Source organism: Caenorhabditis remanei, chromosome I (genome assembly GCF_010183535.1).
Source record: "Caenorhabditis remanei strain PX506 chromosome I, whole genome shotgun sequence".
Classification (NCBI taxonomy): Eukaryota; Metazoa; Nematoda; class Chromadorea; order Rhabditida; family Rhabditidae; genus Caenorhabditis; species Caenorhabditis remanei.
Genome location: NC_071328.1, coordinates 2,235,395 through 2,261,183, shown reverse-complemented (window position 1 = coordinate 2,261,183; position 25,789 = coordinate 2,235,395). Strand labels below are relative to the sequence as shown.

Genomic DNA, 25,789 nt, shown 5'->3' with positions numbered 1-25,789 from the left:
GACTTTTTTAATCTAGAAATCATAAAATTATGTGAAATTCCTAAAAATAGGACTTTTTTAATCTAGAATCAATAAAATTATGATTGAAATTCCTAAAAATAGGACTTTTTTAAATCTAGAAATCAATAAATTATGATTGAAATTCCTAAAAAGACTTTTTTAAATCTAGAAATCAATAAAATTATGACTGAAATTCCTAAAACAGGACTTTTTAAATCTAGAAATCAATAAATTATGACTGAAATTCCTAAAAATGGACTTTTTTAAATCTAAACAAAAATTATGATTGAAATTCCTAAAATAGGACTTTTTTAAATCTAGAATCAATAAAATTATGATTGAAATTCCTAAAATAGGACTTTTTTAAATCTAAAATCAATAAATTATGACTGAATTCCTAAAAACAGACTTTTTTAAATCTAGAAATCAATAAAATTATGATTGAAATTCCTAAAAATAGGACTTTTTTAAATCTAGAAATCAATAAAATTATGACTGAATTCCTAAAAACAGGACTTTTTAAATCTAGAAATCAATAAAATTATGATTGAAATTCCTAAAAAGGACTTTTTTAAATCTAAAATCAATAAAATTATGATGAAATTCCTAAAAACAGGACTTTTTTAAATCTAGAAATCAATAAATTATGATTGAAATTCCTAAAAAGGACTTTTTTAAATCTAGAAATCAATAAATTATGACTGAAATTCCTAAAAATAGGACTTTTTTAAATCTAGAAATCAATAAAATTATGACTGAAATTCCTAAAAAGGACTTTTTAAATCTAGAATCAATAAAATTATGATTGAAATCCTAAAAATAGGACTTTTTTAAATCTAGAAATCAATAAATTATGATTGAAATTCCTAAAACAGGACTTTTTAATCTAGAATCAATAAATTGATTGAAATTCCTAACAATAGGACTTTTTTAAATCTAGAATCAATAAATTATGATTGAAATTCCTAAAAATAGGACTTTTTTAAATCTAGAAATCAATAAAATTATGATTGAAATTCCTAAAATAGGACTTTTTTAATCTAGAAATCAATAAATTATGACTGAAATTCCTAAAACAGACTTTTTAAATCTAGAAATCATAAAATTATGATGAAATTCCTAAAAACAGGACTTTTTTAAATCTAGAAATCAATAAAATTATGATTGAAATTCCTAAAAATAGGACTTTTTAAATCTAGAAATCAATAAAATTATGATTGAAATTCCTAAACAGACTTTTTTAAATCTAGAAATCAATAAATTATGATTGAAATTCCTAAAATAGGACTTTTTTAATCTAGAAATCAATAAACTATGATTGAAAATTCTCCCTAAAAACTAGAGACTTTTTTAAATCTAGAAATCAATAAAATTATGATTGAAATTCCTAAAAAATGGACTTTTTAAATCTAGAAATCAAGTAAAATTATGACTTGAAATTCCTAAAATAAGGGACTTTTTAAATCTAGAAATCAATAAATTATGAATGAAATTCCTAAAACTAGGACTTTTTTAAAGACTAGACATCAATAAAATTATGACTGAATCCCTAAAAACTAGGACTTTTTAAATCTAGAATCAATAAAATTATGATTGAATATTCCTAAAATAGGACTTTTTAAATCTAGAAATCAATGAAATTATGAATGAAATTCCTAAAAAACAGAGACTTTTTTAAATCTAGAATCAATAAAATTATGATTGAAATTCCTAAAAATAGACTTTTTAAATCTAGAAAATCAATAAAATTATGATTGAAATTCCTAAATACAGGACTTTTTTAAATCTAGGAATCAAATAAATTATGATTGAGAATTCCTAAAATAGGACTTTTTAAATCTAGAATCAATAAATTATGATTGAAATTCCTAAAAAACAGGACTTTTTTAAATCTAGAAATCAATAAAATTATGATTGAAATTCCTAAAACAGGACTTTTTTAAATCTAGAAATCAATAAAATTATGATTGAAATTCCTAAAAATAGGACTTTTTTAAATCTAGAAATCAATAAATTATGACTGAAATTCCTAAAACAGGACTTTTTTAAATCTAGAAATCAATAAAATTATGATTGAAATTCCTAAAAATAGGACTTTTTTAAATCTAGAAATCAATAAAATTATGACTGAAATTCCTAAAAACAGGACTTTTTAAATCTAGAAATCAATAAAATTATGACTGAAATTCCTAAAAAACAGGACTTTTTTAAATCTAGAAATCAATAAAATTATGATTGAAATTCCTAAAATAGGACTTTTTTAAATCTAGAAATCAATAAAATTATGATTGAAATTTCTAAAACAGGACTTTTTTTAATCTAGAAAATCAATAAAATTATGACTGAAATTCCTAAAAACAGGACTTTTTTAAATCTAGAAATCAATAAAATTATGATTTGAAATTTCTAAAAACAGGACTTTTTTAAATCTAGAAATCAATAAATTATGACTGAAATTCCTAAAAACAGGACTTTTTTAAATCTAGAAATCAATAAAATTATGACTGAAATTCCTAAAAACAGGACTTTTTTAAATCTAGAAATCAATAAAATTATGACTGAAATTCCTAAAAACAGGACTTTTTTAAATCTAGAAATCAATAAAATTATGATTGAAATTCCTAAAAACAGGACTTTTTTAAATCTAGAAATCAATAAAATTATGATTGAAATTCCTAAAAATAGGACTTTTTTAAATCTAGAAATCAATAAAATTATGATTGAAATTCTAAAAACAGGACTTTTTTAAATCTAGAAATCAATAAAATTATGACTGAAATTCCTAAAAACAGGACTTTTTTAAATCTAGAAATCAATAAAATTATGATTGAAATTTCTAAAAACAGGACTTTTTAAATCTAGAAATCAATAAAATTATGACTGAAATTCCTAAAAACAGGACTTTTTTAAATCTAGAAATCAATAAAATTATGACTGAAATTCCTAAAAACAGGACTTTTTTAAATCTAGAAATCAATAAAATTATGACTGAAATTCCTAAAAACAGGACTTTTTTAAATCTAGAAATCAATAAAATTATGATTGAAATTTCTAAAAACAGGACTTTTTTAAATCTAGAAATCAATAAAATTATGATTGAAATTCCTAAAAATAGGACTTTTTTAAATCTAGAAATCAATAAAATTATGACTGAAATTCCTAAAAACAGGACTTTTTTAAATCTAGAAATCAATAAAATTATGACTGAAATTCCTAAAAACAGGACTTTTTTAAATCTAGAAATCAATAAAATTATGATTGAAATTTCTAAAAACAGGACTTTTTTAAATCTAGAAATCAATAAAATTATGATTGAAATTCCTAAAAACAGGACTTTTTTAAATCTAGAAATCAATAAATTATGATTGAAATTCCTAAAAACAGGACTTTTTTAAATCTAAAAATCAATAAAATTATGATTGAAATTCCTAAAAACAGGACTTTTTAAATCTAGAAATCAATAAAATTATGATTGAAATTCCTAAAACAGGACTTTTTTAAATCTAGAAATCAATAAAATTATGACTGAAATTCCTAAAAACAGGACTTTTTTAAATCTAGAAATCAATAAAATTATGATTGAAATTTCTAAAAACAGGACTTTTTTAAATCTAGAAATCAATAAAATTATGATTGAAATTCCTAAAACAGGACTTTTTTAAATCTAGAAATCAATAAAATTATGACTGAAATTCCTAAAAACAGGACTTTTTAAATCTAGAAATCAATAAAATTATGACTGAAATTCCTAAAAACAGGACTTTTTTAAATCTAGAAATCAATAAAATTATGACTGAAATTCCTAAAAACAGGACTTTTTTAAATCTAGAAATCAATAAAATTATGACTGAAATTCCTAAAACAGGACTTTTTAAATCTAGAAATCAATAAAATTATGATTGAAATTCCTAAAAACAGGGTACTTTTTATGAAATTAACTTCCCCCACCATTCTTATCTGTGTCGGAACCGGTTAGACACACTTCGACCAGAGGGTGAAGGAGTCTACAATAAACGGGCTGAGGTTTACTTCAGTAGACGCGGGTTTGAATCCTCCCGGGTTAGAAATCAATAAAATTATGACTGAAATTCCTAAAAACAGGACTTTTTTAAATCTAGAAATCAATAAAATTATGATTGAAATTCCTAAAAACAGGGTACTTTTTATGAAATTAACTTCCCCCACCATTCTTATCTGTGTCGGAACCGGTTTAGACACACTTCGACCAGAGGGTGAAGGAGTCTACAATAAACGGGCTGAGGTTTACTTCAGTAGACGCGGGTTTGAATCCTCCCGGGTTAGAAATCAATAAAATTATGACTGAAATTCCTAAAAACAGGACTTTTTTAAATCTAGAAATCAATAAAATTATGATTGAAATTTCTAAAAACAGGACTTTTTTAAATCTAGAAATCATTAAAATTATGATTGAAATTTCTAAAAACAGGACTTTTTTAAATCTAGAAATCATTAAAATTATGATTGAAATTCCTAAAAACAGGGTACTTTTTATGAAATTAACTTCCCCCACCATTCTTATCTGTGTCGGAACCGGTTAGACACACTTCGACCAGAGGGTGAAGGAGTCTACAATAAACGGGCTGAGGTTTACTTCAGTAGACGCGGGTTTGAATCCTCCCGGGTTAGAAATCAATAAAATTATGACTGAAATTCCTAAAACAGGGCTTTTTTTAAACCTAGAAATCAATAAAATTATGATTGAAATTTCTAAAAACAGGGTACTTTTTATGAAATTAACTTCCCCCACCATTCTTATCTGTGTCGGAAACCGGTTAGACACACTTCGACCAGAGGGTGAAGGAGTCTATAATACCCGGGCTGAGGTTTACTTCAGTAGACGCGGGTTTGAATCCTCCCGGGTTAGAAATCAATAAAATTATGACTGAAATTCCTAAAAACAGGACTTTTTTAAATCTAGAAATCAATAAAATTATGATTGAAATTCCTAAAAACAGGACTTTTTTAAATCTAGAAATCATTAAAATTATGATTGAAATTTCTAAAAACAGGACTTTTTTAAATCTAGAAATCATTAAAATTATGATTGAAATTCCTAAAAACAGGGTACTTTTTATGAAATTAACTTCCCCCACCATTCTTATCTGTGTCGGAACCGGTTAGACACACTTCGACCAGAGGGTGAAGGAGTCTACAATAAACGGGCTGAGGTTTACTTCAGTAGACGCGGGTTTGAATCCTCCCGGGTTAGAAATCAATAAATTATGACTGAAATTCCTAAAAACAGGACTTTTTTAAATCTAGAAATCAATAAAATTATGATTGAAATTTCTAAAAACAGGACTTTTTTAAATCTAGAAATCATTAAAATTATGATTGAAATTTCTAAAAACAGGACTTTTTTAAATCTAGAAATCATTAAAATTATGATTGAAATTCCTAAAAACAGGGTACTTTTTATGAAATTAACTTCCCCCACCATTCTTATCTGTGTCGGAACCGGTTAGACACACTTCGACCAGAGGGTGAAGGAGTCTACAATAAACGGGCTGAGGTTTACTTCAGTAGACGCGGGTTTGAATCCTCCCGGGTTAGAAATCAATAAAATTATGACTGAAATTCCTAAAAACAGGACTTTTTTAAATCTAGAAATCAATAAAATTATGATTGAAATTTCTAAAAACAGGACTTTTTTAAATCTAGAAATCATTAAAATTATGATTGAAATTTCTAAAAACAGGACTTTTTTAAATCTAGAAATCATTAAAATTATGATTGAAATTCCTAAAAACAGGGTACTTTTTATGAAATTAACTTCCCCCACCATTCTTATCTGTGTCGGAACCGGTTAGACACACTTCGACCAGAGGGTGAAGGAGTCTACAATAAACGGGCTGAGGTTTACTTCAGTAGACGCGGGTTTGAATCCTCCCGGGTTAGAAATCAATAAAATTATGACTGAAATTCCTAAAAACAGGACTTTTTTAATCTAGAAATTAATAAAATTATGATTGAAATTCCTAAAACAGAACTTTTTAAAACTAGAAATCATTGAAATTATGAGTGAAATTATTAAAAACAGGGTACTTTTTATGAAATTAACTTCCCCCACCATTCTTATCTGTGTCGGAACCGGTTAGACACACTTCGACCAGAGGGTGAAGGAGTCTATAATAAACGGGCTGAGGTTTACTTCAGTAGACGCGGGTTTGAATCCTCCCGGGTTAGAAATCAATAAAATTATGACTGAAATTCCTAAAACAGGACTTTTTTAAATCTAGAAATCAATAAAATTATGATTGAAATTCCTAAAAACAGAACTTTTTTAAACCTAGAAATCATTAAAATTATGAGTGAAATTATTAAAAACAGGGTACTTTTTATGAAATTAACTTCCCCCACCATTCTTATCTGTGTCGGAACCGGTTAGACACACTTCGACCAGAGGGTGAAGGAGTCTATAATAAACGGGCTGAGGTTTACTTCAGTAGACGCGGGTTTGAATCCTCCCGGGTTAGAAATCAATAAAATTATGACTGAAATTCCTAAAAACAGGACTTTTTTAAATCTAGAAATCAATAAAATTATGATTGAAATTCCTAAAAACAGAACTTTTTTAAATCTAGAAATCAATAAAATTATGATTGAAATTCCTAAAAACAGAACTTTTTTAAACCTAGAAATCATTAAAATTATGAGTGAAATTATTAAAAACAGGGTACTTTTTATGAAATTAACTTCCCCCACCATTCTTATCTGTGTCGGAACCGGTTAGACACACTTCGACCAGAGGGTGAAGGAGTCTATAATAAACGGGCTGAGGTTTACTTCAGTAGACGCGGGTTTGAATCCTCCCGGGTTAGAAATCAATAAAATTATGACTGAAATTCCTAAAACAGGACTTTTTTAAATCTAGAAATCAATAAAATTATGACTGAAATTCCTAAAAACAGGACTTTTTTAAATCTAGAAATCAATAAAATTATGATTGAAATTCCTAAAAACAGAACTTTTTTAAACCTAGAAATCATTAAAATTATGAGTGAAATTATTAAAAACAGGGTACTTTTTATGAAATTAACTTCCCCCACCATTCTTATCTGTGTCGGAACCGGTTAGACACACTTCGACCAGAGGGTGAAGGAGTCTATAATAAACGGGCTGAGGTTTACTTCAGTAGACGCGGGTTTGAATCCTCCGGGTTAGAAATCAATAAAATTATGACTGAAATTCCTAAAAACAGGACTTTTTTAAATCTAGAAATCAATAAAATTATGATTGAAATTCCTAAAACAGAACTTTTTTAAACCTAGAAATCATTAAAATTATGAGCGAAATTATTAAAAACAGGGTACTTTTTATGAAATTAACTTCCCCCACCATTCTTATCTGTGTCGGAACCGGTTAGACACACTTCGACCAGAGGGTGAAGGAGTCTATAATAAACGGGCTGAGGTTTACTTCAGTAGACGCGGGTTTGAATCCTCCCGGGTTAGAAATCAATAAAATTATGACTGAAATTCCTAAAAACAGGACTTTTTTAAATCTAGAAATCAATAAAATTATGACTGAAATTCCTAAAAACAGGACTTTTTTAAATCTAGAAATCAATGAAATTATGATTGAAATTCCTAAAAACAGAACTTTTTAAACCTAGAAATCATTAAAATTATGAGCGAAATTATTAAAACAGGGTACTTTTTATGAAATTAACTTCCCCCACCATTCTTATCTGTGTCGGAACCGGTTAGACACACTTCGACCAGAGGGTGAAGGAGTCTATAATAAACGGGCTGAGGTTTACTTCAGTAGACGCGGGTTTGAATCCTCCCGGGTTAGAAATCAATAAAATTATGACTGAAATTCCTAAAAACAGGACTTTTTTAAATCTAGAAATCAATAAAATTATGACTGAAATTCCTAAAAACAGGACTTTTTTAAATCTAGAAATCAATGAAATTATGATTGAAATTCCTAAAAACAGAACTTTTTTAAACCTAGAAATCATTAAAATTATGAGCGAAATTATTAAAAACAGGGTACTTTTTATGAAATTAACTTCCCCCACCATTCTTATCTGTGTCGGAACCGGTTAGACACACTTCGACCAGAGGGTGAAGGAGTCTATAATAAACGGGCTGAGGTTTACTTCAGTAGACGCGGGTTTGAATCCTCCCGGGTTAGAAATCATTAAAATTATAATCGAAATTTCTAAAAACAGGACTTTTTTAAATCTAGAAATCAATAAAGTTATAATCGAAATTTCTAAAAACAGGACTTTTTTAAATCTAGAAATCATTAAAATTATGAGTGAAATTATTAAAAACAGGGTACTTTTTATGAAATTAACTTCCCCCACCATTCTTATCTGTGTCGGAACCGGTTAGACACACTTCGACCAGAGGGTGAAGGAGTCTATAATAAACGGGCTGAGGTTTACTTCAGTAGACGCGGGTTTGAATCCTCCCGGGTTAGAAATCAATAAAATTATGACTGAAATTCCTAAAAACAGGACTTTTTTAAATCTAGAAATCAATAAAATTATGATTGAAATTCCTAAAAACAGAACTTTTTTAAATCTAGAAATCAATAAAATTATGATTGAAATTCCTAAAAACAGAACTTTTTTAAACCTAGAAATCATTAAAATTATGAGTGAAATTATTAAAAACAGGGTACTTTTTATGAAATTAACTTCCCCCACCATTCTTATCTGTGTCGGAACCGGTTAGACACACTTCGACCAGAGGGTGAAGGAGTCTATAATAAACGGGCTGAGGTTTACTTCAGTAGACGCGGGTTTGAATCCTCCCGGGTTAGAAATCAATAAAGTTATAATCGAAATTTCTAAAAACAGGACTTTTTTAAATCTAGAAATCAATAAAGTTATAATCGAAATTTCTAAAAACAGGACTTTTTTAAATCTAGAAATCATTAAAATTATGATTGAAATTTCTAAAAACAGGACTTTTTTAAACCTAGAAATCATTAAAATTATGAGTGAAATTATTAAAAACAGGGTACTTTTTATGAAATTAACTTCCCCCACCATTCTTATCTGTGTCGGAACCGGTTAGACACACTTCGACCAGAGGGTGAAGGAGTCTATAATAAACGGGCTGAGGTTTACTTCAGTAGACGCGGGTTTGAATCCTCCCGGGTTAGAAATCATTAAAATTATAATCGAAATTTCTAAAAACAGGACTTTTTTAAATCTAGAAATCAATAAAGTTATAATCGAAATTTCTAAAAACAGGACTTTTTTAAATCTAGAAATCATTAAAATTATGATTGAAATTTCTAAAAACAGGACTTTTTTAAATCTAGAAATCAATAAAATTATAATCGAAATTTCTAAAAACAGGACTTTTTTAAATCTAGAAATCAATAAAATTATAATTGAAATTCCTAAAAACAGGACTTTTTTAAATCTAGAAATCAATAAAGTTATGATTGAAATTTCTAAAAACAGGGTACTTTTTATGAAATTAACTTCCCCCACCATTATTGATGCTAAAAAACTTTGAACTTAAATCCTTTCAATTAAGCAAGGATTGGAATATTAATGACGTAAAAAACTATTTAGAGAAAAGAAATAACTGCTTAAGAACGTGATACGTCAAATTAAACGATTCTAGCTAGAAGATAGGTGTGTTACTAGATGTATAGAGCTAGGTATCGATGATCATTGATTTCAGCTCAGCGTGCGCTCTATCAAACTGATTACCGTAGCCTATTGATGTTTCTCGAATCTCCCTTCCTCAACAACTGTCTAAAACATCAACTTCTCAAAACACTGACAGATATGTGACCTATTCCATCTCCCCCAAACTCGATATGACCAAATATCTGTGAAGAAAGAAAAGAGAAAGGTGTCCACGCAGTGATGGGGGTTTTAAATGTCATCTAGGGGTGTATAGAGCAGTTATTTCACTCATTAACCCATCTTTTCATTCAGTCGAGAGGAATGAGCGCGCTAGCATACTATCTGCGAAATGTAATTCTTTTTGGGGAGGTTTTGAGGTTGTTTTGACATTTCTAAAGTCATTTTGAGTTGGTAGATGACGTGCTACTTCAAGAATAGACTCTCACTATTTCTAGATTTGGAGGCGGCGCTTAAAATTCAAAATTTCGAAGTCGAAAACACCGAGTATTACTTAATATGAACGTTTCGCTCGTACTCCTTCAACCACCATCAAGTTCTCATTCTCTAACTTGTCGAATTCAGATTGAAAATTGAGAAGATTTAGAAAAAAAACATTGCCGAAAAAAAAGGCGGCAATTCGGCAATTCGGCAACGGCGTTCCTGGTTTTCTTACTGGTACGTTTCTGTATGTCTTTTTACTGTTGACCGTGTACTCCACGTGGACAAGTCGGATTTTTCTAGTTCCAAAAAACCAGCTGGAAAAGGTCCATCTCTTTTAGCCGGGTTTTCACCGATTTTAAAGTGATTTTTATGTTTTTTTCAACTTAAAAACATTAAAATACGTATTTTTACCAAAAAAAATTTTTTAAACAATTTTTGGCGTTTTGGCCGTGTACTCCACGTGCACAGGTTTTCGAGTTCGACCTGTTTTTACCGGGTTTTCACCGATTTTTGCGAATTTTTGGTTGAAAAATAGATTTTTGAATAGAATTATCATATAGACACTAATATTTTGGAAATTGCCTTAAAAGTTCTTAAAAGTGCAAAAAACGACGAAAAACCGTTGAAAACAAAGGAAAATTGACTTGTCCACGAGGAGTCCACGGATTGCACATTTTCAGATTTTTTTAAGGTTCAAAATTTTAGGTTTTTTTATGGAGAATCCATAATTTTAACACCGAAGTCATAAAAATTAGTTTTTCTATGTTTTCTGATGATGAGAAAAATTTTTTTGAAACTTTTTTTTTGGAAATTTTATGTTTGTCAATTTTTTATTCTTTTTTAAAATTTTACGCACAGTCATAAGAAAAACCGCTAAAATTACGATTAATCAAAAAAAAATTGTGCAAAAACCACAAAAACCACAAAAACTCAATTCCCCTCCGTGTACTCCTCGAGGACAAGACGAATTTTATTGTTTTTTATTTTTTGCTGTAGAAACATATCTATTCACAAAAATGCAATATTTATCTCGGAAAATGCAAAAAAATCATCAAAAATCGACCAAAAACAGCAAAAACCAAATTATCCTCGGTATACTCCTCGTGGACAAGTCGAGAATCGAAATTTGAATAATTTTAGTAATTTTTCTTTGTCAATTTTTGATTTTTTAAAAATTATTTGCACATTCATGGAAAAAACGCCTAAATTTACGATTTATCAAAAAAAAATTGAGAAAAATCGTGCAAAAACCACAAAAACTCAATTCCCCTCCGTGTACTCCTCGAGGACAAGACAAATATCCGTTTTTCTTTGTTTTTCGTTGATTTTTGCTATAGAAACATATCTATTCACAAAAATGCAATATTTATCGCGGAAAATGCAAAAAAAAATCATCAAATAACCACAAAAACCACAAAAACCAACTTTTCCACCGTGTACTCCTCGTGGACAAGTTGAGAATCGAATTTTGAATTATTTGAGTAATTTTTCTTTGGTAACATGTGTAAACCAGGTAGAAAACATAGAATACAAAGTTTTCCAAAAACTTTTTTAAAATTTCAAACAAAAAAAACTTTTAGCCCCTTGCCCCCAATACCTCTTACCTCTTGGTGCCCTGTCCCTTGCCCCCCCCCCCCCCCAGAGGTCAAATCCATTTAGACTATTCTGAAACAAAAAAAAATCAATAGTCTACCATGTGGCAAAAGAAATCCAAACAATTCCTCTATCAAATATTGATCTGTGGAGTTTTCGTCCAGCTCCTCATATTTATTTTCGTTTTTAGGACAACCGATGTTAAGGTGGAAGGTGAGAAATTTGACTGCGCAGCGACTCGACCCGACTTTTCAGAGCCAATATTTCATGACCATGACTCCACCAACAACTATATGAATGTCTGTTCCCTGCCGGTTTACGATTATTGGCACCCAAAAGTGATGAGATACGTGGATTATGATTTCGACCCGACCGTAAGCTGCGACAAAAATTTTGTGCCATTCACGCGGCTCGTCGATGGCAAATGGGATGTTGTGGAGGAGAAAAAGGGGATGAATTGCTCGGCGAGGTAAGTAGGAGGATGTTTTAAAACTGTGCCACATTAAAACCGGGGAAAGTTGGAATTGACTGAAAAGTGAAAAATGAATGGTTTTGAGAGCGTGTCACAGCGCCATTTTTAAGTTATAATGGTTCAAATTTATATTCATTGTGTAGATCAAATCTAGGGCTACATTTTTGTAGTTGACAACATTTTGATAGCTCTTCACGCTTTTGAGATATGCGTCTTTAAAAATTGGAACCGAAGAAGCGCCACTAAAAGTTGGTCACCTTTGACACGTCCTCTTAGTGTCGACTTATATCCCAAATGTCCCAAATTTATATTTTTCTTGGAGATCAAATCTAGATCTTCATTTTTGTAGTTGACAACTTTTTTATAGCTCTTCACGCTTTTGAGATATGCGTCTTCAAGAACTAAGATTTCTAATTTAGATGCATCTCTGGAATCGACGATTGGAAATTGAATATCACCGACTGGATGGCTCCGGGAATGCCTGTCAGCTGCGAATTTTTGGAGGCTGTATGCTGGGAGGGATCGAGAGAAGTGTATGGGTATATACATTCTCAGGTTATACCAAAGTGAGTGGTTCAATTAGGCCATTTTTAGGTCTAAAACACTAAAAACTAGTGAAAAAACAGTCTAGACTCAATGAAAAATATACCAATACGATCGTTACAAAAAGCAAAAAATAATTGGTTTCGGTGGGAATCGAACCCCGGATGTCTAGATTACTGGCCAGAATCCTTCCCGGGAAGACCATGGGAAGTGGAAGTGGCGTCGATACGGCGGCGGTGACAACCTTCGCCGCCGCCACCCTTATCACAACCTTCGCCGACGCGCCCACTTTCCGCTCGGGTAGTCTACCTGGTAAGGAGTCTGGCCAGTAATCTAGATATCCGGGGTTCGACACCCATCGGCGCCTATTATTTTTGCTTTTTGTAACGATCATTTTGGTATATTTTTCATTGAATCTGGATCGCTTTTTCACTAGTTTTCAGTGTTTTAGAGCCAAAAATGGCCCATTTTTGGATCTAGACCGGTCTAATGTCAAAACCCAACAAAAAATTTTCAGAAAACCCACCAAACCCCTCAAAAATCCAGATGCCCCTAACGTCTTCGTCTTCCTGTTTGATTCTATGAGCACTGGACTAGCTAAACGGTAGGCCACGCCCCTTTTCTGAAATTTTTTGATCTACAACTTTAGATCGTTCCCAAAAACGCTGTCCGCACTATCCTCTCGCTTGGAAGCCGTGGAATTTCCGTTTGTGAATAAAGTTGGGGAAAATAGTCAACCCAATGGAATGGCATTGTGGTTTGGTATGTCTGTCTGTCTGTCTGTGAATCCGGATGTCCAATTTTGTTTAGGAAAACTTATCGAACCAATTATGGGAAAGAATTACGGTGGGAGCGATGTGAAAGTGGATTGGGAGAAGGAGGTGTACTGTAGAAATCATCTGAATCATTCGATTTTTGAGGATTTTCAGAACGAGGGGTTTATGGTGAGTGGAAATTGAGGAATTTAGGGTTTTTGAGAAAAAATTTTTTTTTTGGATTTTGAAAAATTGTGCTGTGATCTAGTACGCTCAACTGATAAACGCGACTATTAGGGTTACGGTAGGAGAAAACTTTCAATTTTTTCTCGAAAATTCGAATTTTTTTCAATGCGCACGCGACGCAACCGCAGCGCATCATTTGCGTCCTTTAAAACCACCTTTAAAAGGAAACGCATTTTTTGAGATGCGACGCGGTCGCGTCGCGGTTTTTACGTTATAACTATGAAATTTTGAATTTTAAGCTGTTGAACACGCCAAGAATAGTAGAATTGAAAATGTTTTCAAAATTTGAGCCGCAACGCGACCGCAACGCCTGGGAATGATTTTTTGGAAATTGGGTAATTAGGGATAACAATTTGTCAAGCTTCAGGGATATTTCAGTCATGATTTTGAAAATACATCTTTTCAATTTTTTTTTCGAAGTTTTTGGAATTTGTTTGGTTAAAAAATGTCATATTTTAGAGGATTTTTGAATTTTTAACTTTATAAATGTGCTCCACCGAAATTCCCTTGAAAAATGTCTCTTTTTCTCTGCGTCTCTCAATTTTGCATACAATTTTCTTTGGATTCGGTAGAGCGCGGTTGTAAGACGCGCTTAACTCTCAAATTTGAAATTTGCTGAAAATTTAGTTTTAATTTCAGACGCTCCAAATCGATGACTGGGGAAACCAGATGGTGAACTACCCGAATTGTAAGGGATTCGCTGAAGCGCCGACTCATCACTACATGCATCCATTCCAGATGGTTTATGAGAGATTCGGGACGAATATCACCAAAAATCACTTGAAAGGGGCGTTGTGTAGAGAGGAGAGACACGCGGTGTTCGAGTATTTTCAGCAATTTGTGGATGCTTATAAAGGTACGGTAATGATCATAATTTTGGGAAATTTTAATGGATCATACAGATCAAAAGTAGAACTTCATTTTTGTAGTTGACAACTTTTTTGTATGGACACTCTCTGAAGAGTTATGGTCATTTTAAGACAACAGCTCAAAAATAGTGCGACTTTTAAGCTGTCGTCTTAAAATGACCATAACTCTCCAGGAAATAATTTTTATTTCCAGACACCCCGAAATTCACATGGATGTGGATCAACACTGTCGCACACGACCATTTCAATGGTTTCATGAGAGTTGATAAGGAAATGGCCGAGATTATTGATAGGAATGCTGACATGGTTGGTTACGTTTTGACCCTATTTTTATATCAGATTCCGATGAAAAACACTTTTAGAATTGTTGAAAAGTATACCAAAATGATCGTTACAAAAAGCAAAAAATAATAGGCACCGGTGGGAATCGAACCCTGGATGCGAGATTACTAGTCAGACTCCTTACCGGGTAGGCTACCCGAGCGGAAAGTGGGCGCGACGGTGAGAGTAATGATAAGGGTGGTGACGGCGGAGAGTCCACCGGGAAGCGCCACCCTTATCATGTCCTTCGAACAGGCGCCGCCACCTCCGCGCCTTTGGTGTACCCGGTAACAACGCCGGCTGGGAAACTGGCAACCCGGGTTCGATTCCCGCCGGCGCCAATTATTTTTTGCTTTTTGTAACGAGTAGATTGGTATATTTTTTGTGGATTTCACACTATTCTAAATGTATTTTTCGCATTTTTTTTGGTTTTTTTCAGTTCGACAACTCGTTCGTCATCTTCTTAGGCGACCACGGGTTTCGAATCGGTATGAGAAGATTCCTGCAGACTGAAATTGGTAGTTTGGAGATGAATAACCCATATTTATCAATTTCAATTCCCAAAAAAATACGTCAAAAAAGTCAGGCGGTGCTGGAAATCATGAGACAAAACTCGCGGAAACTTCAGACTCATTTCGATACGAGAGCCACGATTTTGGATATTTTGAAGGTTTTTTTCGTGGTCGTGGCCTAGGAAATTCCTCTTCCACTTATTACAGTACCAACCAGCCGACTCCTTCAACAACCGTACTCTTCTGGAAATTTCCGGGGAACGTGGTCACTCATATCTCCGTCGTCAACCATCACTTCCGAGAACTTGCGGACGCCTTCCTATTCAACCGGAGTACTGTATTTGTCAAGTGGAGAAGGTGACGGTAGTCGAGTGAGTGTTTTTCTGTAGGGCACTTGTTAAGTCGCTACGCAGTGAATTTGTGTAGGTGGAGGATACGGAGTGGAAAGTTTTTTAAATTTGAGTCGCTACGCAGCGAAGCAGTGTAGATCGTAGCTACGGAAATTATAACAAAATTGAGAGCCTATCCTTCGATTTTTTTTCAAAACAAGCAGTTTGTGAATTTTGTCTCTTTTTTAAGTCGCTACGCAGGTAAACAATAGAATTTAAGGATATTATCGATAGAGCGCACTTACAAAAATTCTAAATTTTGCAGTGAAAACCTCCGCAACCGATTGGGAATTCTTCTAATCGACCATATTCATGATCTACTGGACGCTGCGAATTTCTCATCGATGTGTGAGAAATTTGAGTTTAGAGAGGTAAGGTGGCCTAGGAATTGCAAAAACTTTTTTCGGTCACCGTAAAAAAAAATTTTTTTTCGAATTTTCTGGTGACCGAGTTTATGATGGCCTAGAAACTTCCTGAATCAAATTTTTGCAAAAAAAATTATTTTAGACAACGTCCCTCCTCCACTACGGCCATACGAACCACTCGGAAACCAGTCACAACTATGAGATTACTGTAATGGCCGATGCTCCAAGCTTTGCACAATTTCAGACGATTCTAAAACATAATAAGAAGACGAGTCAGGTGTCATTTGGAAATATAGTGCGGTTGGATAGATATGGCAAGACGGGGGACTGTACGAACAATAATAAGTACGAGAAGATGTGCTTTTGTAAGGGAATGACGAGTGTACAGAGATGGTGGTATCGATTCGAGAAGTGGTGTATGTACTTGGATGATGAGGTGCAGGATTGGCTTGCGATTGCTTAAATTTTTGTTTGGATTTGTTTGTTAATAAAAATTAATTTAAATAATCGATTTTTATCCGATAAATCATGAAAAACCCATCTAGAATTGTTCAAAAGTATACCAAAATGATCGTTACAAAAAGCAAAAAATAATAGCACTCGGTGGGAATCGAACCCCGGTCGCTAGATTACTGGTCAGACTCCTTACCAGATACACCAAAGATGCAGAGGGGCGGCAGGGCCGCGATGATCATGAGAACGGTGGCGGCGCCACCCTTATCACGTCCCTCGAGGAAGTGGCCGCGCCTCCGCATCTTTGGTGTACCTGGTAACAACGCCGGCTGGGAAACTGGCAGTCTGGGTTCGATTCCCACCGGGGCAAATTATTTTTTGCTTTTTGTAACAATCATAATGGTATTTTTTTATTGCATCTGGACCGTTTTTTTCACTAGTTTTCCGTGTTTTCAGAGCCAAAAACCAAAAAATTGTGGATTTTTCACACTCTTATAGCAATATTTATGGTTTTTTAGATTTTACACAAAAGAAAATTGATTAAGAGGTCAATGTGCAAGATTGAGAGGGATTCTGATGATGAGGGAGTAGGAAAAATAAGAATTGTGATATATATACAAACAGCGGAATAAATAAAAAATAAATAAATATTGCAAACGCGCTCTGTAGAGAAGATAAGTTAATTGGCTTAATAGGATTAATTATTCAATTTGAGTAGGTTGATTAATGATTGGAATAACTGGAGCAACTGGAACCGGTGACATTTCTACTGGCTCCAAAATATCCGCTGTGTTACTGATCACTTCTGCAGTTATCCCTTCCTTATCCACGTGGACTCCACCATGGGGATGTGGAGTTGGATGGTCGTCTTCGGGAGGCGTTGGTGTGGGGATTTGACTTGAGTTGACGGATAGGTGGGGTCCTGGAAAAATATTCCTCAAAAACCTTTAAAACCAACAAAAAATCGTTTTTAAGAATCATTTTCCGTAAAAAAACGGAAAACTTTCGAAACTAAGAAAATGTGCTCTACCGAACCTATTTTCGAATTAAAGTTCGTTAGAGCGCGTTTGCTAATTTTAAGCTTACCTTCTGTTGAGACGACTGAGTTTGCTTCCGATTGGATTCCATGTTCACCTTCGATTTTTAAGCTCGCCACGGATAGTTCGGTAACGGAGTTTCTGGAAAAATTGGAAATTGGTGAAAAATTGATTTTGACTGGGCTCAAATGGTGCATCTGTTCAATTTTTTAAAACTGTTTTTACCGGTTTTCTAATTGAAAATTATGGTTTTTAACATTTTGAACGTTAGCCTCTTTATCATCCTTTTTAAGAAAATTCCATCCGTGACCGGTAGCTTTAGAATGTTAGGCGAGCAAATTTTTTTTTAAGTTAAAAAACTAAAAAACCGGAAAAATTGGCCTTCTTTAACAGTTTGCGACAGCTCATGTTTCAATCCAATTTTTTTGCATTTATGATAAAAACCAGGATTTTCAAACAACTTTTGTCAAAAAAATTAGCCAACTTTGACATTTCGTCACGGCTCACGTTTTGATCCAATCTTTTTGAATTTATATTTTTCTTGTAGATCAAACCTAGAGCCTCATTTTTGCAATTGACAACTTTCTGATAGCTATTCACGCTTTTGAGATATGAGTCTTTAAAGATTGCGGAGGCGAGAGAGCGTGCGAAAAGAGGAGGGCCTCTCGCTTCTCTGCGTCTCCCCCTCTCTCCCTCGAGCCGCTTTCCAGGTGCCTATCTTTAAAGGCGCATATCTCAAAAGCGTGAAGAGCTATTAGAAAATTGTCAACTACAAAAATGTAGAGCTCGATTTGATCTACAAAACTAGTATAAATTCAAAAAGATCGGACAACAAAGAGGGCAGTGACGGGCTGTCAAAGTTGGCCGATTTTTGGCTACAATTTTTGAAAATGATGGTTTTTAACAGATTTTTTCACGGAGTGTTGTCTTTCTCTAAATTTCCAAATACAAAAATGAAGATCTTGATATTTCTGGTCCCTCACTAACCCATTCTGCTCTGGCACGGGCACTTCGACCACAGCTGCCATCTCTCCATTGCTCACCACTTCGTCATTTCTGAAAACATTTTTTTAAAACAGCTGTTCCGAGTCATATGAGAACCGTTGTTTACGTGGAAAACTCACTTAAACCAAAGAGCCTCCTCATGCTTCGCCTGTTGCTCCGTATCCGTCCAGTAGATGTCATCTGAAATTAAAAGAAACCAATTTTTTTCAAAATTTATTATTTTTTCTGTTCTCTCTCACTTTTATGCAACGAGTATTGCGTCTTGAATTGTTTAATACACTCGGCAACTCTCGTCTGCGCCTCCCTTCCGCGAAACACCAGAATCATCCAAACGTCGTCGAGCTGTCTGCGCTTCTCCTCTTTCAATAGATGCGATTTCTGGAAACGATGACACAAAAGAAAAAGGAGTGGGGGGCAAGGGATAAAAGAAAAGGGATAGAAAATTACATCGATCACATCCTGAGTCGGTCGGAGTAGTTTCATGTGTACTGGCAAGAGGTGCCGATCTTCGAGCGCCGCCATCAGTTTCCCGGTTAGTGCACGTGTTAACACATTCTGGGTGCAGACGATGAACACCTGAAAGTAAAATATGCAGACCGGATTCAAAAATGTGTACCTGTTTTTCACAACAAAAAATCCTAAACATTTCAGTTTTGAGCGCTTTCCCTTTGATCTTACTAGGAAAGGCCTCCAGGTGACCGTGAAGTTATTGGTCGTGACCTATATCCTAGAAAAGCTGAGAGAACGCTGATTTCAAATATATATTCAGTTTTTGCCCTCGAGGCCTGGTGTTCGAGAAAATTGAGGTCAAAGTTTGGACCCCTAACAAGTCAGTCCCTAACAAGATGTTAGGGGTCCAAACTTTGACCTCAATTTTCTCGAACACCAGGCCTCGAGGGCAAAAACAGAATATATATTTGGAATCAGCGTTCTCTCAGCTTTTCTAGGATATAGGTCACGACCAATAACTTCACGGTCACCTGGAGGCCTTCCCTAGTTAGTAAAAAAACGAAAGAGTCTGCCGCGTAGGTTGTACGCGTTAAAACTCAATTTCTAGCTAAAATCGTTCGTAGATATGGGTAGTGACTTATATTATTGGAAAGCTCAGAAAACGCTGATTCCATTATATTCAGTTTTTGCCCTTGAGCCTTGGTATTCGAGTAAAACGAGATCAAAGTTTGGACCCCTAACAATTCAGTCCCTAACAAGTAGTTAGGGGTCCAAACTTTGACCTCGTTTTTTTCAAAAATCAGGATTTGAAGACGAAACAGAATATATATTTGGAATTTTTCGACCCATAACTCCACGGTCACCTGGAGGCCTTCCCTAGTTAGTAAAAAACGTAAGAGTCTGGCGCGCCGCTGGCGCTTAGCTTTTCATTATATTCTTAACAAGTCTGGCGTGCCTTAGGCGCGCCCTAGGTTCTGTGTAGTGCCCCACTAAAAACCACCCACGAATTTCTTGAAAAAGTTCATTCACGTAATCCCCGTTCCCTAGACAAACCTAAAAATAACATTTCGGGAAAGAAAAAGTTCACAAAAACAAAAGCATTTTTAATTTTCCGGGCTGGCTGATTTTCACCGGAATACATAATTTACGTTTTTTTTGAAAAGAGAACAACAAAAAAATCGGAAAATTATAGTTTTCATATTTAAGGTAATTTAAGCACTTTTATTCTGAAAGAGTTAAATTTTGTGAAATATCTAAGAATGTTTTTTGTATGTTTTCCCAGTGCTCTCAGGAAGGTAACTTGCAAACTTTGACCCCATTTTTCTCGAACACTAGGCGTCGAGAGCAAATACTAAATATATAATTGGAATCAGCGTTTTTTCAGCTTTCCGATGATATAGGTCATGACTCATATCTTCAAACTGACACAAAGGCTCTACAGTGTTGAAAAAATTTGGTACAATTTTTGCTCAAAATTAAATAAAAACTGAAAATGGGGCGTGACCTATATGATTGGAAAGCGCTGAGATATATATTCAGTTTTTGCCCTCGAAGCCTGGTTTTTGAGAAACATGAGGTGAAAGTTCACCACACACCAAGATCCTTCTCTAGTCAGACATTGTGTCTTAACGCTCTTAAAAAGTCTAATAGAGCGCATTTTCTGAAAAAAAAAAGCGTACATTCTTCAACTGTTGCTTCCCAATAATCTCCTCACTCGAGCCGTCGGCCACTTGCGAACTCCTCCCACAACAACACAACGAACGGACCATCATCACAATTATGCGGTCGCCACGGTCAATGCTCATGGAGCAACAATTCGAGAGAAACTGTATGCAACCTGAAACATTCGGAGACCGTGCGGAATCTATTATAGTATTGTCGAAATAAACTTTCTTGACATTCGGTGTTTGCGGACCTCAGTTCACGCGCTTAAAATAAGCCACGCCCCCTTTCCCTTGTTTTGGCTATATATTCAGAAAAGATCGGGGAGTTCGACTAATATCATAGCCGAGACAATGGAAAGGGGGCGTGGCTTATTTTAAGCGCGGCAACTGAGGTCCGCAAACACCGAATGTCAAGAAAGTTTATTTCGACAATACACAGTTTGTTATATGAGGGGCGAAGGCCTCCGGGTGACCGTGGAGTTATGGTACGTGGCATATATCATTGGAAAGCTAAAATTACGCTGATTTCAAATATACCCTAAATACTGTATTATAACGGCACCTGAAATAGAACGGCACCTGTATTATAACGGCACCCCATATATACTCTGAACTCATGAATATGATTATCCCGGGGTTTATTCTTGGTTCGGATTAGAAGCTGCGTGATTAGTAACGTTTAGATCAGCAAATAGAACTCCAAAAAAGTTTTTTCCGGTTAATTTTAATGGGTTTCTGAAGCCACAAAATTTCTCTAGGAGACAATTAAAAAATATAACGGCATGCCGTTATAATACAGTAGTTACGGTATATTCAGTTTTTGCCCTCGAAGCCTGGTTTTTGAGAAAAACAAGGTCAAAGTTCGGAAAAATAGAAAAATAGCAAATAATTGCCTTTCTGACAGTGTTTGGAAATTTTTTGCAATTTTAGCCTGTTGAACAGGCAATAATTTGTCATTTTTTCGACCTTTGACATTATTTTTCTCAAATATCACGCCTCAAGGGCTAAAACTGAATATATATTTGAAATCAGCGTTACTTCAGTTTTCCAGATGATATATCTCACGTACCATAACTCCACGGTCACCTGGATGCCTTCCCTAGATAGTAGTAAGGTAAAAGTGGAAATTACTAAAAGTAGGGGGACCGTGGGAATCTGGAAAGGGGGACCTAATTGCGGGAGTAAGGTAAGGGCGGGTGGTGACATGAGAGATTGACAAGAGAGCAACGGAGCCAACGGAAAAAGAGCCAAAACGGAAATTTGAAAAGAGAAAGGGGGATTAGGTTGGGGGGACGAAAGGACTACAGGAAATTGAAAATGTGAAGCGAAAAGAGAGAGATTTGAGATTCGTGATTTCAATAAATGGGATTTTTTTTTCAGAACCTGGAATATCAAAAAGCACATTGACGTCATTAGGTATCGGGGACAATGGAGATGTCTACGTTGGTTTTGAAAGGATTCCGTGTGTTCACTTTGAGGAAATGAACAAAGATATGTAGGGGATGATAATGAGGTTATAAAATTGAACACATAGAACCGGGACGTTTTGAAACCGGAAACATTCCAAAATGGCGTCAGTGTAAAATGGTAAATTTGTCAGTGTAAGTTGTGTGTTGGTCATTGTACCCATAAAAAATTGTCATTGTGAAAATTGTCAGTGTAACTTGTGTTTTGGATAAAAAGATGATGTATATATGAATGGTTAATTTTGTGTTAAATTTCGTTTTTTTGGTACGACGGAATAAATCTTAAAATGGCGGAAGATGGAAAGCGGAATAATATTTCATTTTTAAAATGGTTACATGAAGCTCCGTGGAAATGTCATTGTAAATTTGGTCAGTGTAGGTCTTGGTCACTGTAAAATGTTGGTCACTATACGAACATTTTGCGCGATTCAAGTACGGGTTGGGCGGAATGCAGTTTTTCAAATGGCGGAAGAGGGAATAAAATTTCAATTTTTTAGAAGAGGATTTTGGCCTTATTTTGTAGTAAAAAGTTCCTAGAAATGGTGAAATTTGTGATAGATTTAATTATTTTTTGGTAAAAACTAATAAATTGTTGCGACCTTGATTTTGCTGATGTGAAAATACCATACTTGTCAAGGGCCGGGCTTCTTTTTCAAAACGTCAGGCCCTAATACTTGTGATTCTAAAAAGTTCTCAACCAAAACGACCCCAAAAATGTAGGTTTAAAAAGTTTAAAATTTTTCAAAGTTTTGAATCGTACTAAGTTTTGGTCCGACATAAAAGCTTATTTCGACCAGTTGTTTTTACCAAAACTGGGCTCATTACTTTAAGAAAATTTGTTGTCATTAAAATTTTCCGCTCTGAAGTTTTTCGTTATATTCAAACTTTTTTTGAAAAAGAAACCTTCCATTGCAAACGCGCTCTACTAGACTTTGCATCTCTTTTGGATCTCGAATAGATATAAATGAAGCACTAGTTGGTCACATAAACTCAATATTTGAAGAATTGGCAGGGTGCCAAGATTAAAGGAGAAGCGTTTGAAAATTGAAAATTGGGGAAACTTTGTCGAAATACATAAACCTTCAAAAATTCCAAAAAATCTTTCAACTGACAAAGTTCTCAGAAAAAAAAACGAAACCTTCAAAAGTCATGCGCGCTGATTGATCAATGATTCCCTATAAGAAAAATACTTGTCAAGGCCCGGAAAATTGGCGCCAAAATTCAAAAATCTAAATTATCGAAAATTTGTGACATTTTATTCGCGAAAAAGTCAAATTTTCGACTATGATTCAGAAATTAGACGAAATTCTGAAAAATTATCAAAAATTTGAAGCCGTGACTTAGAACATTTTCCAAGGCACTGTCTTAACAGGTACGAAAAATTATATGACCTAAAAAAGGGGGTCGTCAAAAATTAAAATTTGTTTTCTAGGCCATCAGCACCGTGTCAAATTTTAAAAAAATTCTTTATCCTTATTTCCCATCCCGCCTCTAAAAATATCTCAGAAGCCTATGATCTACGCAAGTACCATACAAATTTTTGTACCCCCTGACGCAAGTGTCTTCGTGTACAAAATGAACAAAATGAACAATGTGACGAGTCTCTTGTTGAAAATCAGCAAAAGCATAGAGAATGGGGAGGAGGGATACCTATAGTCGTCTCTCTCTCTCTCTCTTTGCTTTCTGATATGTATATATATATATATATATATTTCTAATTCATATTTACATCTGCTTTCTTCTTCTCCTCCTCCTCCTCTTCTCCTTCTTTCCCTTCGTTTTGCCATTTTCGGATGGTTTCCATAGTGAGACGAGATGAAAATAAGAGAGAAGGGAGAACTTTGCGGGGCTTCTGGAGGCTCTCCATGTGATAGCGGGAGGGATTAGGACGGGGGGGGGGGACACTCCTATTCTATTCTTGGAGAAAGGGAGGGGATTATATGTTACATTACGAAACTTTTGCAATGTTTAGTGATGGGAATTTAATTGGAGGTTGACAACGTTTTGTATATAAAGAAAACTCAGGCGATATATTTAACCTATGCCCCGCGTTTTCGAACTTTCCAGGTCTACTTTCGAGATGAACCCGTTAAAAAAAGACAGGCTTTCTCGTTTTTTTTTAGTCCAAGCACTTTTGTCGAAATACATATTTTACGTGTTAGTTTAAAAAAAACAAAAAATTTAAGACGGCTGTCTTAACCACTTGGGCACACACACACACACCAGAGTTGCATGGAATTCCGACTTCCGACTTCCGACTTCGGATAACAAAAATCACTTCCGACTTCCGATTTCCGGATAAGGAATTTTACTTCCGACTTCCGTCATTCCATAACTGTGGAATTTTCGAAAAGTGCATTTCTCAAAAATGCACGGAAAAATGGTCTAAAAGGACAGAAAATAGGCTGTTCTTCAGCCAAAAACTAACTTTTCCACTGATTTTCGCGAATTTTATGATTTTTCTCTTGGAGTTTTTGAAAGTTTGAGAAAAAATCTAATTCCGACTTCATACTTCCGACTTCCAACTTCCGACTTCCGGGCGTTTTTTTCACTTCCGACTTCCGACTTCCGGATAAGGAAAATCGCTTCCGACTTCCGACTTCCGACTTCCGACTTCCGGATAAGGAAATTCACTTCCGACTTCCGACTTCCGGATAAGAAAATTTCACTTCCGACTTCCGACTTCCGACTTCCGGATAAGAAAATTTCACTTCCATGCAACTCTGACACACACACACACACACACACACCGTGAAGTAAAAATATAACGTCGGCGCTCCAGACTTTAACGTTTTTCGACTTATGTCAAGGGAAAAAGCTGGTCACCTCACTACACAGAAACTGGGGCGCGCCCTAGGCACGCCAGACTTTCATGTTTTTTTCAGACTTGTCACGGCCCGTTTTGAAACAAGAAACAATAGAAATAAATTCTGAAAGTCCGGAACAAAAATTGAAAAAAATTAAAGTATTTTTGTTTAATTTTTGGAATTTGGAGCATTTTTTTCGAGAATGTTATCAAATTTCGATTAAAAGTAGAATTTACTAGTCAAATGTCGATTTCTGACTATTTTTAATGAATATTTGAAAAAAATGTGCTCATTTTTTGAATCTGTGCCGGAATTTCGCAAGTATGAAATTTTCGGATTCCTAAATACCAAAAAAATTCCTGAACTCAAAGATGGAATCTCTATCTGCCCCAGAAACTTAGCCTATCCTGAAAAAAGTTATATCCAAACATGATTTTTATTGAATTTTATTTTATTCAGGAAACAAAATTCCATAAAGCAAGTAAAAAAATTTTACAAGACAAAAGAAAATTTATAAAAAATGTTTGGTCCACAGTCGACGATGATGCAGGGAGCAGCACGACGAGTGAAGATCAGCGCTGAAATAACGGGGAACGTTTAGAATTTAAAATTTAAAATTAAGAGAGCGCGCACTTAGGCTTAGGCTTAAAACTTAGGCTTAAAGCTTAGGCTTAAAGCTTAGGCTTAAAGCTTAAAGAAAAACTCCGCTAGAGCGCATTTGTTACCCAAACTTACTTATTATAAAAAATGCGTGGTGCAGGGGAATATTCTTTGAT

The 25,789-nt window shown here is 34.4% G+C and overlaps 2 protein-coding genes across 2 annotated transcripts; one reads left to right on the top strand and one right to left on the bottom strand.

The window, feature by feature from the left end:
* Nucleotides 1-11,952: 11,952 nt before the first annotated feature.
* On the top strand, nucleotides 11,953-16,594 carry GCK72_000299 (uncharacterized protein; the record flags this gene model as incomplete). Its single annotated transcript, XM_053722398.1, has 11 exons — nucleotides 11,953-12,128; nucleotides 12,551-12,697; nucleotides 13,192-13,278; nucleotides 13,324-13,436; nucleotides 13,485-13,618; nucleotides 14,315-14,531; nucleotides 14,738-14,850; nucleotides 15,305-15,535; nucleotides 15,585-15,748; nucleotides 16,032-16,137; nucleotides 16,274-16,594. The coding sequence occupies 11 exons, from the start codon at nucleotides 11,953-11,955 to the stop codon at nucleotides 16,592-16,594; spliced, it is 1,809 nt and encodes a 602-aa protein (XP_053591043.1).
* Nucleotides 16,595-17,285: 691 nt separating this feature from the next.
* Nucleotides 17,286-20,881, bottom strand: GCK72_000298 (uncharacterized protein; the record flags this gene model as incomplete). Its single annotated transcript, XM_003099216.2, has 7 exons — nucleotides 17,286-17,506; nucleotides 17,671-17,762; nucleotides 18,609-18,677; nucleotides 18,746-18,806; nucleotides 18,866-19,004; nucleotides 19,074-19,202; nucleotides 20,756-20,881. The coding sequence occupies 7 exons, from the start codon at nucleotides 20,879-20,881 to the stop codon at nucleotides 17,286-17,288; spliced, it is 837 nt and encodes a 278-aa protein (XP_003099264.2).
* Nucleotides 20,882-25,789: the final 4,908 nt, after the last annotated feature.